This window comes from Toxorhynchites rutilus, chromosome 1, assembly GCF_029784135.1.
Source record: "Toxorhynchites rutilus septentrionalis strain SRP chromosome 1, ASM2978413v1, whole genome shotgun sequence".
Taxonomy (NCBI): Eukaryota; Metazoa; Arthropoda; class Insecta; order Diptera; family Culicidae; genus Toxorhynchites; species Toxorhynchites rutilus.
In genome coordinates, this window is record NC_073744.1 from 15,506,540 (window position 1) to 15,525,413 (window position 18,874).

Here is an 18,874-nt window from a genome sequence, read left to right on the forward strand (position 1 = left end):
CAACTCGACTTTGAGAAATACCATTTGGAAAACCGTATTACCGACGCGATTTAATTTCGATAAAAGTGCGTGCGTGCCGGAGACAATCCATGGAAGTGTTCATGATGTATGAAACGCCAGAGTTCTAGCAAAACGGGGGATCTAAGGCACAATTCATTGCACAGTCCCGTATCCGCATTGAATGAGCAGCTGAGAGAGCACAGATTACATGTGCCAATTGACCAATCAGAACGCGGGATTTTCGTGTAGATTATGCTTGACATTTTAGTTTCATAAAATATATCATTTTCTATTAAAGTATTAAATTATTGAGGAATGCCTAAATCGATTGATACAAATATCACGAAAATCCATCAGCAAATGACTGAGCAATACACGCTTGAAATTAGAAAATTTTCACGATGCGGCAGATTTTTCGTTTTTCAATTTGTACCCCGATGTGTTTTCGATATACGTAATCCTACGTCAAAAAGTTCTTTGGGCTTGACAATGTCGACACAAAAAGATGAAAATGATTTTTTACTTCTTCCTTTCTCCTCAGCCAGAAACATTTTCGATTGTTTTTGCTCTAATCCATTATCATTTGAATGAGCTATATGTCAGTTTCAGTTTCACATGTGAAAGGACAAAATGCTTTCAATTGAAAGTTTTATTCGATTTCATTTTGCCAAACTAGACTTTCCCGGAACAACATTCAAGAAAAGTGGAATTGTTTCATTACTTCCATTGAATATGGCTCGAACTCAAACGAAATTTTCAATCGGATCTAAGATACTTTCATTTTAATTTGACGATTTGATAACTTCGCTTCAGTGTTAACAATGAAAGAAATGAACTTGAAACGAAACGAGACTGTTCAGAGATGAAGTGATATTCTTTATATTGAGCGTGAAGAGAGAGTAGCATTATTTTTAGCCTGCATGAGATGTGTCAATTGAAGCGAAATTGTAAGACCCTGATTATGATTCGTCAACAAATTCAATCTATTTCTATATATAAAAATGGATTTCTGTCTGTCTTTCTGTCTTTCTGTCTGTATGATTCTTCGGGGATAGTTCTCTTGATGGTTCAAGATCCCTCCTCTCTCTCTAAGGAGGGGCCTGTCATACAAATGAAACACAAATTTCTGCATAACTCGATAGCTAATCAAGCAAATGGAACCAAATTTGGTTTTAGGGGGCAGTAAATGATTCTATGGTGGTTCGACACTTTTAAAGGGGTGGGGAAGTGATTAGGTTTTCCATACAAATGAAACGCAAATTTCTGCATAGCTTGAGAACTAATCAAGCAAATGGAGCCAAATTTGGCATGTGAGGGTTTCAGGGGGGGGAAATGTTTTATGGTGATTCGGCACTCCTCCCATTTGTGGTGAGGGTACGTTTTCATAATATCCCGGATTGTTTGATGAGTCGGTACATCTTTTTTCGGAATTCGGATAGTTGCTCATAGAAGCGGAACAACTGAAACATTCGTCTTCCTCGCTTATCTCTATCATGATTTGTTGGAATATCCACTTATTTATTTATTTATTTTTTGCATCAATGGTCTGGAGAGAGATTTCTCATTTCAGATGTTACAAATTTCCCGAAAACATCAAACCGACCCTCACCTTCATTCAACGTTTGTGTAGCTTTTTGTAAAATGAAATTGTCGGCATCCGGTTGGGATATTTGCTGGCATGGTAAGACCGAAATTCTTCTCGTCTACAGATTCGCCGAACTGTACTTTACACTGCAGTAAACATTTTCGCCAAATCGCGTCCGAAATTCTCAGGATTATGTCGGACTGACCTGATGATCTTCGCTCATAGTTTCTAGTCATATTTTCCACTTCTACGATTGGTTTACTTTGCGCCATCCAACGTCAATGTTTCTCGGCAACGTTTCAGCACGGTATTGGAGAAGTGCGCATTGGCCTTTTTTATGAAAACGAGCATAAAAATTCGACAACAGTGTATTCGTTTGACACATTATTACACCAGCAGCTCACACATATAAACTAGATACATTTCATGAAAGTGGCAACAAGTTCTGCGTTGTTTTGATCTTTTTTTTTCGATTTTGGGGATGATGATTTAGTTACCTAAAATAACTGGAAAGTTCGAAACTACATCGCCAAGGAAACCTTCATTCTAAAGTAGATAATAATGCGTATTCGTTCTTGTGAAAAAATTCAAGAGCTTTTTTTAAAAATTCGATTAGTTGAAAATTTGCTTGTGGGGCAAAAGTGCGCACCAGCGTTTTGCTCTCAACAAAATTTATAAAATGTTTTCAACTCAATTTTTAACGGGACTCACAAGAAGAAAACTAATTTAATAAAAAAAAAGAAATGCACTCCAGAAATGCTAGAAAAGGACCGACAGAGGCTTCAGGAAAGAGTCTTGAAGCGTCGGATTGCGACAGACCGGTATTTCTGAATCAGCTTTGAGGAAGAGACTCATATCAATAAGAGATTTATGATTTGGATCTTCTTCTATTGACATTTCTACTTCTGCTGGGATGTGCCAGCGAGCACCTAGTTGGCAAGTTGGGCTTCTAGCTTCATCAGTAAACATCGCCTATATCTTCGAACTACACAATAGCGCAACGAAGCAACAGCGCTCCAAGGCAAAGCGTCGGAATCCTCAGAACCGAATTCCAAAATGAGGAAGAAAAGTAAACAATTGCTTAAAAATAATTCAAAATGAATTTAAATGAAAAATGTTTCTATTGTCACCATGCATTCAATTCAATAACGGTTATGTTTCGTTTATATTTATGTTTTCGCAATGAACTTTAAATAAATATTGTTTTTACTCAACAATCAGTTTCAAATAAATCAAGTGAAGGTAACTATGTGTTAAAAAACTTGATTTGTTAATAAAAAGATTTTTTTTTCAAATGTTGGACATTTTCAGATATCTTATATTGTCAATATCCTCCCTGCCACCCATCTCCACCCATAAAACATCATACAATACCCCCTCCTCCACAATTGATGATGCCTACACACTCCAGTAATGATGCCTCTCCCGCTGATAATGATAAAGCATTTATTTTTGTTACAAGTTACCTCAGAAATACAATTCAATAAGTGCGCACTTTTGCCCCCACTATGGGGAAAAAGTTTGCATTTGTCATTTTGTACATTAAAATAAGTTTTTGTCCAACAACAAACAAAACTCGAGAAATTCTTGTTTCGTTTCGTATGTTATATATATATATATATATATATATATATATATATATATATATATATATACTAGCTAACCCGGCAAACTTCGTCCCGCCCATTTACTTTGGCAGCCACCCCTAAGAGAGGGGGGAGGGGTATCTAACCACCATAGAAACATTCATTGCACCCTAAAGTTTCCATATGCCTAATTTGGTTTAATTTGCTTGATTAATTCTCGGGTAATGCAATAATTTGTGTTTCATTTGTACGGTTGCCCCGTCTAAGAGAGGGGGAAGGAGTATCTTAACACCATAGAAACATTTATTGCATCCTAAAACCTCCACATGCCAAATTTGGTTTCATTTGCTTGATTAATTCTCGAGTAATGCAGAAATTTGTGTTTCATTTGTATGGCAGCCCCCCCTTTGAGTGGGGGAAGGACTGTCTAACCATCATAGAAACATTTATTGCACCCTAAAACTTTCACATGCCAACTTTGGTTTCGTTTGATTGATTAATTTCCGAGTAATGCAAAAAAATTTCATTTGTATGGCAGCCCCCTCTAAGAGAGGGGGAAGGAGTATCTTATCACCATAGAAACATTTATTGCATCCTAAAACCTTCACATGCCAAATTTGGTTTCATTTGCTTGATTAATTCTCGAGTAATGCAGAAATTTGTGTTTCATTTGTATGGCAGCCCCCCCTTTGAGTGGGGGAAGGACTGTCTAACCATCATAGAAACATTTATTACACCCTAAAACTTTCACATGCCAACTTTGGTTTCGTTTGCTTGGTTAATTTCCGAGTAATGCAGAAATTTGTGTTTCATTTGTATGGCAGCCCCCCCTTAGAGAGGGGGGAGGGGTCTCAAAATATCACGAAAACCTTCCCCGGCCCCAAAAACCCCTACATACCAATTTTTATGTCGATCGGTTCAGTAGTTTCCGAGTCTATAAGAATCAGACAGACAGACAGACATCACTCCATTTTTATATATATAGATATATAGATATATATATATATATATATATATATATATATATATATATATATATATATATATATACAGGGTGGGCTATTTAAAGTGGAAGCATCTGGCAACCACATAACTTTTGACAGAGATGTCAGATTAACAAATGTCATACCGCGTTGGAAGCGTCATTTCAGTACAATTTTAACCATGGAACAATACACACCTGAACTACGCGCTGAAATTGTTCAGCTGTACATTCAAAATAACTTCTCAATTGTGTTAACTAAACGTGCGTGGAAAAATAAAAATAAAGTTAAAACATCGCCTGGAGACAACACTATACGTCGATTATATGCCAAATTTATATCGTCTGGTAGTGTTGGTAATGCCAGTCATCTGTCCAGACAACGACCAAGACGTTTCGACGAGAATATTGATGCCGTTCGAGCCAGTGTTGCAGAGACTCCATCGACATCAGGTCGCCATCGTTCGCAAGAGTTAGGCATCTTATTATTGCCATTTGTTCGTGAAAATGAATTGGACAATTACTGGTTCCAACAGGACGGCGCTACATGCCATACAGCGGCTGCCACGACCAAATTATTGCGCGAAATGTTCCCCGGAAGATTAATATCGAAAAACGGCGATTATGACTGGCCACCGAGATCACCTAATTTGACGCCTCCTGACTCTTTTTTATGGGGATATTTAAAATCCAAGGTATACACTGGTAAACCAAGGACCCTGGCTGCGCTGAAAGACAATATCCGACAAGAAATTGCTGCCATATCGGCCGAAACATTGGGCAAAGTGATGGAAAATGCCGAAAAAAGGGCACATTTTGCGGTCAAGGCCAGAGGCGGTCATTTACGAGATATCATAATCAAAAAGTAGTTAGAACAAATCTCCTTGGACCAAAATAAATGAATTTCAAAAAAAAAATTAAAATTCCACTTCTTTACTTTGCTATTGCAAAAACAAATCCTTCCACTTTAAATGGCCCACCCTGTATATATATATATATATTATATATATAGTCAACAGTTAGGTGCGCACCTTTGCCCCGCACTACTCTACAGTCGATTTTGGAAATTTGGGAGTTTTGGCGATCATTCCTCCTGACCTCTTTGGGTTTTCAGCGTGGGTGTGAAGAATTTTTTCACGTCTCTAGCGTTCCATCTTCGATAACTTTCAACGCGTGTATCCTGCTGAAATTTTAACCACTAAGCAAACAATTCTTCCGGATCAAAACGCTGTCATTAGTTCCTTGGCACGACAGCTGTAGGCCCTGCAGTAACGAGATAGAAGCGGCCAAATACTAACTGGGACAGACTCTAATGAGTAAGCCTTACTCCGGGCTTCAGAAAGTGTGAAATTATACCGTGCTGGATACCACATGAAGTCGTGAGGCATCTGAGAGCGTAAACATAGATTAGGTTGAAGTATCGTTGAGGGAATTCCATTACGATGTCATTGGCTGTACAATTAGCCATCAAAATATGATAAAATTTCAAAGTTCCGCCTGGGGGAAGTGCCTTGCCTAATGAAATTTCTGATTGATTCGAAACCATCCAAAACACCCACCAAACGAGGAAGAAAGCTCACCGCGTTAATGAGTTAATTAGTTTCAGTTGCTTCCTCAGCTTTAGAATTATGTTTATTGATAAACAAAGAAAGTGTAAATAATCCAAGATTGTTCGGAATTGAATATCTGTTAAGTTCAATTGATACGTAAAAGTAGTCTCTAGCTAGTACAAAAAATCTGCCTTTTAATCGCTGTTAAAACAAACAAAAAAAATACCTGATTAGGCGATACAAAGTCATGTTATCCAAAAATGTCTCACACAAATCTACGATTATCATATGCATAAATAGGTAAAATTTATCCACTGCCATGCCAGTCATATGGAAAATTCTAAAAACAACGTAAAAAATAGCCATGCACGGTGGTAGCCCTGGAATTCGGATTTATAACAATACTTCTTATACGATGAGTCGGTTGAGTTAACCGCGATAAAGCACTCCTGGTCTACGCGGAATTTCGAATATTCTGGTTCCGCTCGGTTGTTTGTTTTCCATCGGCGCAATGATAGTATCATCTTGTCCCTCATCTTCTCCACCTTTTGTAGTAACCTCTACTTTTGGGACCTTTTCAGCTTCATCACCTCCCATTTCCGGTTTATCCAATCCGTCACCTTCCTTCTTATTTCCATTTTTATTGCTGTTTCCTCCATCCTCCTTTCCTCCATTACTATTTCCCTCGTTCCCATTTCCTTTATTCCCATTTTCTTTTTTCCCATTTCCCTTTATTCTGTTCCCGTTTCCGTTCCCTTTGTTTCCATTCCCTCCATTTCCATTCTCAGCGTTCCCATTACTCCCTTCATTGCCATTTCCGCCATTCGTCGGCATCATCATCATGTTCGTGTTTATCTTCATGCAGTTGATACACATCACGTCCAGAGTACAGCCCATCTTACAGATCACCATTACGGTCGTGTTTGGTTTCGCACTGATCACCATTTCTCCACTAGACTCATCACTGGATTGGTCGCTGGATTCATCGCTGTCGAACAACTCATTAAACAGATCTCCGAGGAGTCCCTTGAAAAAAAAAACAAATAAACGATTACAAACGGGATGAGCTAATTCCTCTCCAAACAAACAAAACTTACAAATCCAAACGCTCTCGCCGGCTGCGCGCTGTTCAGCACCGCGACCACAACCACACTCCAACCGAAAACGACCTTCGTCAACATTGCTCAAAGAACTTCAACGCCAGGGAGCGAACCCAATTTCCCACTGTAGCTTATGTTAGATTTTCCGGCCGCTTTTATACAACAATGACCGTTTCCCGTAGCATCGTCTCCAACGTCGGACACAGAGGACAAATTTTACGGCTCATTAATGCGTCGAACCATTTCCCAAATAATCCTTGGAAATACCATGCTCGCTGGCGAGGTGCAGTCACCACTGTGGCGGGTAAACGGTGAACCGTGGTGCGCTCAGTGCTCAGCGCTTGGCGCCCACGATGATGTCAACTGCGTGGTTCGCGCATATGGTGTAAATAGATAAAACAAAAATGCACTACAAATAGCTATGATATAAGCGCTGATCGGTTCGAGTTCGCTGCTTAAAGTGCGATACATATTCAACGTAACCGTCACCGTTCCGTCAACTATTCTATTGGACTCATTTTGCCGACGTCGAAATTGCCGTTGATGGTGGATGTGAATGCGACCATAGGATTTCCACGGGAAAATATTCGACGTTTCATTCCTTTACGTTGACTTTACGGTGACGAGACGTTCTATGTGTAGCGCACTTAAGGTATCATTGATAGCAGTGCACATATGAGAGTTGATACATCCAGTAGGGAAGTATTTTGTTCTTATGGATCAAAATGAGTACCTGAATAAAAAAAAGCGCATTGAGTTTCTATACATGCTCTGAGTTGGAAGAATATACTGTTTAATTATTTGTAGGTTTTTAAGGGGCATAAGTTGCGGATAAATTATTAAAAGAAGTTCGAAATTTGTTTGTTGACAACTTTTACATGATATATTAGGTGTACCGGTAGGTTTATTCGGTTTTACGACAGATGGCGTAACTTGAATATTATTTCAGTGAATCAAGTTTCCAGACATTCGTTGGAAAGCTACTGTCAATGCGCGTCTTTTTCAGTATTTGTCAAAAAGTTGAAGCGTAAACAACATAGTTTTCTGCCACTTCGAATATGGTATATGGGATATGGAATACGAATATGGAATATGGAACGTGGTTTGCACGGTTGAAAAGTGATAATTTCAACTTGGAAGACGAAGAACGGACCGTCAAAAAAGTTTGAAGATGAAGAATTGGAGGCTTTACTCGATCAGATCCGTCACAAACGCAACAAGAACTTGCAGATACACTTGGAGTAGCTCAGCAAACCATATCCGATCGTTTAAAAGCAATGGGAATGATCCGAAAGATAGGACATTGGGTGCCGTATGAATTGAAGCCACGAGACGTCGAACGCCGTTTTTTCACGTGCGGACAACTGCTTCAACGGCTTTAAAGAGAGGTTTTATTGCATCGATTCGTTACTGACGATGAAAAGTGGATCCATTACGACAATCCTAAACGCCGGGCACCGTATAAATACTCCGGCCATGCATCAACATCGACGGCCGCGCGGAATATTCATGGCCAGAAGGGTATGCTGTCTATTTGGTGGGACCAGCTGGGTGTGGTGTACCATGAGCTGCTAAAACCGAATGAAACCATTACGGGGGACCTCTACCGACGACAATTGATGCGTTTGAGCCGTGCACTGAAGGAAAAACGGCCAAAGTACGAGCAAAGACACGATAAGTTATTTTGCAGCACAACAATGCTCGGCCGCATGCCGCGAAACCGGTGAAAACATTCTTGTAAACGCTGAAATGGGAGGTTCTATCTCACCAGCCGTATTCTCTAGACATTGCTCTGTCCGATTACTACCTTTTTCGATCGATGCAACATGACCTGATTGACCAGCAGTTCGCCAATTTTGATGAAGTCAAAAATTGGATCGATTCGGGGTTAGCCGACAAACCGGCCGATTATTTCTGCAAAGAGATCCGTGAATTGCCAAAAAGATGGGAAAAAGTTGTGACTAGCTACGGGCAATACTTTGAATATTAAATTTGTAACCAATTTTGCAGAACAAAGCATTATTTTTTGAAAAAAAACGAAGATACTTTCCGGTACTCCTATTAGCATTTTTTTTCAATTTGAAGTCGAATTTACAACAATAACACATGCCAATGCTGTATGGGTTTCGCAAGTAACTGTAGTACAAACTATCCAAAATATGAAAAAGTATAATATGAACAGGTTTGGCTTTGTCCTGACAGAGAGACAACGTCTATCAACGACTAATTCACGAAGTTTGTCCTGGATCGCTACCTTAAATTTGTCCAATTGTGAACAGTACTTGTGGGAATTAATCGACTGATTACTTGGCAGAAGCTTAGTACACAGAATTTTCTCCAACACAGACTATGACTTTCTTGGGTGAAGACCGACTTTGTGGTTAGCTAAAGGTTGTTTATTTCTAATCTTCGTTGTATTATTTTCATTATTTTGTTTTATACTTGAGCAAACTTCCGCTTGCAACTGGAGCTTGTCCTTTTCAAGGCACTTCCGCAACTATACATTGTCAGCATTGTGATACTATTACTACGACAATAAATGTCATAATCCAATGAAAATTACTGCGTTGGCGACTGTATCGCAATTGATGAAATTTTTAACGCAGCGTCTCTACATGAAGGTGAATAATGAATTAGTTCAGCTACGAGAACAGTTACGAAAGATTATGCAGAAACGCCAGCCTTTTTTCAAATATCTGCGCTTAGAATTTTTAATATATGTGTTTGAGTACGTATGAGAATATTACATTACGGGTTTTGAATAATTTATACTTATAGTATACAAATAAAATTTACTAAATATCTATAACTTTGTAATTCTTGTCGTAAGATTATGCAGTGAGCGAAAAAAAATATCTCGCAAAATCATCTCCAATGTTCGTTCATTCAATTGGCGTTGACATAATTGAGCTTCATTTTCTGTCATTGTGAAGCAATAATCACAATCGATTTTCAGGTGGAATGAACGCACTATGTATTTGAAGCTTTAAAAATACAACTATTAATTATTTTCGCTAAAAATATAAGAATTTGAAACTGCTTGCGAGCCAATCTGATAGAGAATCTTTCTTTCACGTCAACCACAAACTTTAATAAATGTCGTTAATAAATGACGACACTGTTCCTTCAATAACGATTTATTACGGATAATTTTTATTGGAATATGGTAAAAAGTTCAAAAATCAGGATTGTTTCAGAAATAATCTGGAAAAATTGAGTGTTTGTCAGGATATCAAGATACGAGCCAAAAAGTCTGAAAAATCCTGAAAAATCAGGAAGGTTCACACCTCTGCTCAAAAGTAATTCGGTCGTTTAGTTGCTATCTCACTCTACGATTCGACTGTCGCACTACATTCTTCCCCGTCAAATGGACTTCAATACATATTGAAGTGGCTGCCCCAAAATGAATTCGTTTCTCTCTCTCATGTAGCCAGAGATACTTCCTGATTTTTCAGGATTTCTTAGACTTTTTGGCACGTTCTCAGACATCCTGACAAACACTCAATTTTGCCTGATTTTTCAGAAAAGATCCTGATTTCTTCTGATTTATCTTACTTCTTACTTTATCAGAATGAAAATCATCGATAAAAAATATACTGGGATCCATGCCAAAGTTTTCTTGATTCGAAGTGGGAACTGTCATAATAGCTCTCCGGTCCGTTCGTGTAGAATGCTTATATCAATAATTAAATTAAATTCTTCTGGTACAAAGTTGTACTAAACCTATTTATCAATATGTATGATCGTAATTATTTTCACTGTTCACAAATATTTCGAGGCTTTTCAAAACAGTACGAGGTAGTTTCATGAAACCAGAATTTTTGACAAATTTAAGAAGTAATAACGATGTGTATATATGAGCGGCCGCAAAATTATTAATGAAGCATTACGTTTCAGAGTGTAATAATACTTAAGAGAAACATTTTTAAACTCAAAGTCAAAATAATTTAATTTTGTTTCGACATTCGATCGTCAGATTCAAAGTAAAATCAATTTTGATGGTTTTTTTTTTTAATTCGTTTATTTTTACAGGCTCAGTTACTTAAGTTTAAAGGAGCCGAATTCTTAAATATAATTTTAAAACTATATATATAAACAATTTTCTTACATCTATGGTTAGTAAGGTGGAAAACCGATTACTCGCGGTGTACTCGAGTTTAGGAGGGTGACATATTTTTAGGAGAAGGATGGGATATAAGGAAATTGTAACAATGTTGATGAACACTCAATTTATAAATCTATTCGTATATCTATAGTGTATTTACATTTCAACTTATTCTACTATTTATAGCAAGGGGACGAATTACCCGCAAAGGAAAATTTTGATGGTGAAACTATTGTAATACCCACTGCCGATAGGATTTTCTTAATTGATGAATAAGGATTCATTCCAAAGCATGCACGATGGATTCAAAAACTATCTAAATATTGATTTCATAGCAAATCAATAAAGCGATACTGCAGATTTTTGGGAAAAAATATATAAACGATCAGAAAATCCCTGCAATATTCTCTCAATGACAAGAGCTTCAACTCTATGGCCAGCATGAAGATGGTGAAAGATTGTAGAACGAATTAATAAGAAAGAATAAAATTGAACAAATGTAAGGACCTTTATAGCATACCTGATAACTGTCTAAGTTCGTTGGTTTGAGTTAACGGTGTGTAGACAATAACCGTCCTTTAATGACGTAACTACTTATTTGCATCAGAGATCAAGTTTTCGTTACACTTTATATGGACTTAAAAATAAGATTGTGTACGCGGGACACGAGATTCATGTCAGGGGGAGTAGAAGTGTGGATTGGAATCAGGTAGAATGAAGAGGCAGAAATGTATTCATTAGTCACGTCAGTTACGAATTGAAGAGTGTTGAGAGCGAGGATGACTGATGAACTATTCTAGTCAATGGTTATTATCGCTCAACACTTCGTTTTCTAGTCAATTTAAATTATATTGACAGCGAATGCCGAAGTAATCCTAGTCGAAGCGAAGCTACTGAGAGGAGAGTCGATTTTCATTTTTCATCTTCAAAGATTTCGCGCCCTGGTTACACAGCCATTCCAGCCAAACCGATATAGTGGTTCTCAGATTTTCGCAAAAAGTGATAGTTTTGTTTCTTATCGCAAAATATTAGACCCTTATTTTTAATTTTTTTATTAGGGTGCTCATTTCCATTTAGGGTGGTCCGAAAAATCTTTACCTATTACCCCTTTTTTCCCAAAATATTTTTTTTCAAAATTTCATAACTTTTGAACTACTGAACCGATTCAGATGATCGATATATCAGATTAAATTAGCTATCTTTCTCTTCTAGAAAAAATATTACAATTATATTTTGTGTAAAAAATCTTAGATATCGAGAAAAAAAAAATAAAACAATATAGCACCCTCTCTTTAACCGAGTAAACTATAAAAAAAACAAATACAATTAATAGTTATAAAAACAAAATTCATTTTTTTTTCTCGCAAGTTTAATATTCTTTAAAAAAGACTATCGCATAGGCTTCAGTTTGATATGTTAATCATCTAAATCGGTTCAGTAATTCAAAAGCTATGATTTTTTTGTGGTGGAAATAAGGAGAAAAAATTGATTTTTCGGACCAGTAGGACTGAGAAACTCGGTGACCATCTAAAGCTCGAATCACCGAAAATTGCACAACGAGAATGATTTGCTAGTCCCAAGCGTCATTCTGTGTGTTCTTTGTGCAATTTGGTTGGTTCAGGTCAATCACGGAGAGCAACTACGAGTTGTACAGTCTACCCAAGCTCAAGCTCAAGCTCAGTAGGACTGAGAAACTCGGTGGAAGTGAAGAAGGGACGTCACACTACACGACTGCAGTGTTGCCACTTTGTTTCGCTTCAAACTTATCTGCTGGTAGCAGTTGTGGTTTCATTGATAGAACTTACGGATATACTAGGTACATGTTTCGTGTAGAACAATTGAATAGAGTTTTGTGATTTTGTGATTTCATCGGTAGACATCAGGTTAGATGAGGTGCCTCTCACGGTATGGGTCACGAATTCAATTCTCACTCCCGACATTCTTCCAAAAATGGAAGTATAAGTGACCAACCAGCCAAAATGTGTTGGAAGTCACTCTAATAGAAAAAAAAACACATGTTAGATTGCTTGAGTATGGTAAAATTCGATTCTTTTCTCTCGGACCTATGGACCTTGTAGAGAGAGGATTCCTAGTATGTTGACGGATTGCGCTCCTATTTCGCAACATCAAAAATGTTCTATTGTTCTATGCGATTTATTTGAAAATCCATGCGTCAATCTACGTTGCCTTTTACTAGTGATCAATTAACCTTTCAATCATTTATTGTTCTCGCTGAAAGATACAATGTATTTGCTCCTGAAGTTGATGGTAAATTTGATGATTTTATTAGGATTCTTCTTCATAAAAGCGAAGAAGTATTTTGAACTAGTAAGGTGTAAAGTGTTATTAAAAGTATACTTTATGCAGGTCAAATTTAAGAGGCTGAATTTCTGTGGAAATGTGGAAAAAATTTACGATAATGTGTTATGATACTTAAACTTCCTGTTCAGATAGCTTGAAACATTTTGTTTGATTAATGGAATTATAATCAATGAGATAAAAAGTTGGAAAAAACCGGTCCCAGTTGTAAATAGTTGGGTGCAAATATGTTCAGAAATATAAACAAGATTTCTAGAGTGTTTGGAATTCATGAAGTTCGTGATCCTATTTTGTATCTGCTCGGTGGTATTGCAGCAATTTAAATGTTTTTTTTTTCTTCGATGCACAAATATGAGGACAAGAGAAAAGTCGAAAGAAAATTGTGAAACAGAACTTTGATCTGGAATATCACAAATCTAAAATTTATAAAAATTATAATCTCGAAGTTTTTAGATCATCTAAATATTCCTTCGGTGAAGAAAACACACCAGGTACATATAAAATTTTTTTATTGTTAGATTTTGTTCTAGATTTATTTCACTCAATAAAATTCTTTAAAAAAATTGTTTTCTTTTTTTGGCTTGCCCGTCCCGTTTTAAATCCCGAACTATTTGGTCAACCTATTTATTGATGATCAAATAATTTTTCATTCAAACAAAAAAGTCTCTGTATTCGAAGGTCCTACAGCAAAGCAAATCAAATGGAAGCTAGTTGATAAGGTTTATTGGATTTGCTATTGACATAGTTTGCAAAAAAATGTGTTAATCCACAGAATCTTTCGAAAAACAGAAAGAAATCGATTTTTTATTTCTTCCCGATATTTTTATTTGTTACAGAATTTCAAAAATTACTCCAATTTTTTGAAGAGGAGGGAGAAAAATTCAACACAAATCCGATTGGAAAACGCATGCAAGTTTTCACGGTCATAATCAACCACTGAATGAAATTTATCGCATTGTATCGTTTGTTTGTTTGTTCTTTTTTAAATGTCTCGAACACTTTGTTTACTTTTTAAAAACCCGATTGGGTCATTGAAGTTGATGTTTACATTTTGCGTTCAAAGACCGCACGAGACTAGCTGTCCGAGCCAGTCTCGCCTCCATCGGTACAGCGTGAAGGAGTTATAAGAACCACGCGCATGAGCGTGTTTATTATAACGATAATTACATTAATACGTAATGATAATATTTTGATTGCAAAAGTGACCGCTGCCGGTTCTCGCATATTTGTATCAGGCGACAGCCTCCGGCGGTCATTAGTCAGTTTGCTGTCCGCGAACAACGACAGCCGGTTCTTGAACCTAGCCCATCGCCAACTAGAGCCCCCAATAAACCCTAGGAGTAAGCGCCCTCGCTGCCGGAGCTAGCCACGGCAAATCGACTTTTAATTTAATTACTATGCAGCAAATTATAGTGTTTATATTCGCATCACATTAAATGCACGGAATGGCCGTAGATTGTAGCCAGTTTCCGCCGCTCCCAGATGTGGCTTCCAGAAGATTATTCAAAGTCAATCTCTCTATTTACCCAGATACATTTTTCAACGTTTTGTCATCATTTTCCTGTCGCATGTCGATCGCAGACCTTCGCAGATTTGTTTGCGCTCAAAACAAATTCATTAAACTACTTGTTTGAGTACAGCTTTTTACGAGTGCACGGGCATGAAATTACCCGCCTGAACCGATCTCGCCTGGCTTGATTATTATTGCCGCCTTTATGACTTTTATGATTCCCCTCCTTCCTGAATGGAAGATGGGTGGCACACTCTCGATCGGCTATCGTGAATTTAAAAAAAAATAACAGAAACCACACACCGGTAGCAACAAAACGTTTCCAATGCCTTCTGGAACACACGCATGGTGTTCATCCACTGGCATGTTCAAACGGAAGTTCGAGTTTATTGGATCGAGACTTTTGATCGGAACCGCAGACTCGAAAGAATCGCTAGCCTGCTGCGGAACGGAAGCAAGGACATCAATCTTGCAGAATTTCAATTTTCTCATCTTCCTATCCGGTAGCAACCACTCTGCATTCCTCACCAATCATGCACCCGATTTTAATGCGAAAGTTCATTAACCAAGTCAGCAGCCAAAGAATGCTGGGAATTTCCCGTAACAAATCCTCGCGCAGTCAGCCAACAGAGAACAAAACTGGAAAGTGACCGCCTCCGAGATGGTGAACGACAAGTGCAATAACTCCCCTGTGTCTGTGGCCGTATTTGTGTGTGCATTTCGGTCTTGCGAACGATAATGATGAGCATTGTGGCATGCATAGCAAATGAAGGTCAGTTTCGGGCGGGAGAATTTCGTTTGTGACCAATTTTGGCTTAACTACCTGAGTGGATTTGATGAGAAAATTTGTGTCGAACAAGAAGGAGTGCAACTTTGTTGTCCGGAGTAGATTTCATTTTCAAAGAGACATATACACTCACCTTGTTTGGCGATTTCGACTGTTTTCTGTGCTTTATGTTCAAAACTATCGCAATAATTGTGGATAATAATGAATTACATTTCACTGAAATTTCGGACAAATAAAACGCTCTATCTTCGAACATTTGTTAACCAGCTGCCGAGGCATCCTGGTGTGATGCTTTTGTTTTGTGTTTACGTTATGGTGAACAAATTGAGGCTACCGGTGCGACATTTCGAGCCAAAGTCCATGACTTGCCAAAAATGCAAGTCAGTTGGTCGCACAGCAGCTTATTGCGCCAACAAGTAGCGCTGTGACACTTGCGGAGAGCAGCATGTGGGCGAATCCTGCAGTGTGACTGAGCATAAGTGTCCATATTACAGGGGAACCCCAACCCTGCTCTCAGCTTGTGAAACTTACAAGAGTTGCTGGGAAGAACAGAAGAGCTCTTTAAAGGAACGCTCGAAGCGCACTTTTGTGGAAATCTTCGTTGGTGGCGTTGCATACGACGGGGGTTTTTCACTTCCGTTGGGACGGAACAAATTCGTATAGTCCAATTTCCCTCCTCAACGTGGATTATAAAAATCTAAGTCAAGTTTTTAAGGAAAGGCTAAATAAAGTAGTCCCATTGGTTCTTTCCTCTGAACAAAAATGCAGCAACGGGAAAATGAACATTTTTTAAGCAACCAGCTTGATTCGGGATGAGATTGGTCACACCCATCAGGCAAGACGAAATCAGCTCGTCATGGCTTGTGACCTCAACAGTGACTTTGTGAATCTAATGTCTACTTTTGTGAGACATTCCAAATCTAAAATGGTCGTCAATGAAAAGCTGACAGAATTCTTCGACATGAATTTCTTAGTTCGCCAAGGGGATCCATTGAGCATGATTCTGTTCGTGGTGTATTTATATCAACAATCCCTAATATGCTATGATTTAGGTGAATCCATCACAGCGTAGGCAGATGTTATAACTATCATTATCAAACAATCTGACAAAATACAGCTAGTAATAGATTGCTTCCGCCATTTTGGGGAAGTATTCGGAGCGCGTTTAAATCTTCAGAAAACTTGGAGCAGAGCTTCCATCACCAGAAGAATTGATTATTCGAAAAGAAGGTAGGGTAAATGATCTTGGTTTGTCTGATTTGGGGTGTTTTTACGCAACTAGTAAATGCAAATCGATTTGTTGAGGTTGGAGTTGATCGTCTCCACGGTAGTCTTACGTTGTGTTTCGTGCAATGAAGAGCACTACATTACAAAATGTAATGCATTTGAAAAAATGCCGCATAAGGAAAAGATGAAAATTATTCAAATGAGGAGATTACGCAGTAATTGTTTATTCTCTGGACACTTCGTCAAAAATTGCCAATCTCCAATAAACTGTAGAACTTGCGGAAAACGCCACCATACGTGGTTGCATCCGGGCCACGAGTATTATAGTGTATTATATTAGTGTAGTATTATAGTATAGGTATTATATTATAGTATAGGTCGTATTATGTGCGATTCACATAGCACGTTACGGAGAAGAACATCTACGTTCCGTCAACGTCTCCACCAATTCACACATGCAGTCAACGCTTCCACCAGCACCGTCACGTCAAATGCCAAACGAATGATTTATTTAATTTTATTCATGGTGTCGCCACCTACAACAATTTTAAATTGCAATGCCCTCTTTCAAATCAGCATGCCTAGAATCAGTTCTAAATTTTAAAAAATTCAATGAGAATCATTGAATTCAATTATTTAAATGCTTAAACCCCGTAGTCCGACCCTTATGCCACAATAATAATAAATAGAATAATTCTTTCAACTAGTCGCGAATGATTTCCACTCCGAAATTTGGAGCTAAGAGATATGTTGGCATAAAAGGTACAGTAAGTTACTTATAAAGCGATATACTGAGGCACCACTCAGTGTCGCATTGGAGTCGGTTTTGGCCGGTAATTGGACATTTGCGACTGGTGGCGACTTTCAATGTGGGGCCATAATTTGGGCCCCGAACTCAATGTTTACAAAAATGTCCAACTAGAGGTAAAAATGTCTAATTAAACGTGTTGCATCACAGATCTGTTCAATTAGCTTAATGTCGATGTAGATGTAAATTACTGTACAACCAAATCAAAACAAAAGCCGAGACACAAAGCCTAGACAAAAACCAAACGAGCCGTCCGTCTCCGTCAATTATTCTTTTCTACAAACCCTGCCGGTCGTTTTCGTTGAACGTATGCTGACGGGTCGTTACGTTGCTGGTGTATGTGAATGTTTTCATGAGAATTGCATTGTAGAATCATTGACGTATCGTGACGTGACGGGACGTGAACGTGACGTGTATGTTGTATGTGAATCGCACTTTATAGTGTAGGTCGTACAGCATCGAGATGAAAAATAGGAGGTGGGAAGATTCACGGGTTTTGCTTGTGTTAAACTTTGATTGTATTAGTAGCCAGGAAGATAAGAAGTTCACATACCAGGCATAACAGTCAGTTACTCAAATGGTACAAAATTGAATGTGTCAACGAATAACGTTGAAAGAGGATATACAGAAAATAATTACATATTTCCAAAAAATATTTTTCGCGTTACATTCATCATTTGAAAAATAAACAGAACATGTCACGAACCAAAATGTTTCATTTTTGTTATTTCTTCTTATATCAGAATTAGTATTCTAATTTTTACTATGTTTGGATTTTAGAGCATCTTCATGGTAGTTTATCTCTTGTTAGCAATTGTAATTCCTTTTTCCACAATTAGGGTGCTGAACACTTCATTCGTCTAAAACTAGGACGGAAGCAGAAAACTTTTCGTCTCAATTTAGGTCATATGGAGTCTATTCAATTTATTTTTCAAGTGCATTTTACGCGGAAAAAAAACTACTACTGCTACTTTTTTCTCATGCGCTGTAAAATATTTTCCGCCAAAGGAAAAAACGATTTTGTAACTCTGACTTTGTTCATTTACGTTTTTGGTCGATGTAACGAGAAGTAAAATAAGATTGAAATAAAGTTTAGAACACCTCAACAATACTGAAATTTCAGTTTCTGCTAAAATTTCAGTTGGGCCCCTATGATTTTGAACGCTAGCATTGATTTAAGAAAAAATACTAATTTGTTCATTTCATCTGCTTATTTTTACTTTCAATAACAACACTTTTCTTATGTAGTGGACTATTATAAGAAAAGTAACATACATAAACAAAATCTGTGACGTCACAGATTTAAAAATCTTCC

The 18,874-nt window shown here is 37.8% G+C and overlaps 1 protein-coding gene across 1 annotated transcript; it reads right to left on the reverse strand.

Annotated features, from left to right (window-relative positions):
- Positions 1-5,828: 5,828 nt before the first annotated feature.
- LOC129762689 (uncharacterized) lies at positions 5,829-7,188 on the reverse strand. Its single transcript, XM_055761172.1, has 2 exons — positions 6,801-7,188; positions 5,829-6,729 (listed from the first exon to the last, which is right to left on the reverse strand). The coding sequence occupies exons 1-2, from the start codon at positions 6,882-6,884 to the stop codon at positions 6,133-6,135; spliced, it is 681 nt and encodes a 226-aa protein (XP_055617147.1). The 5' UTR covers positions 6,885-7,188; the 3' UTR covers positions 5,829-6,132.
- Positions 7,189-18,874: the final 11,686 nt, after the last annotated feature.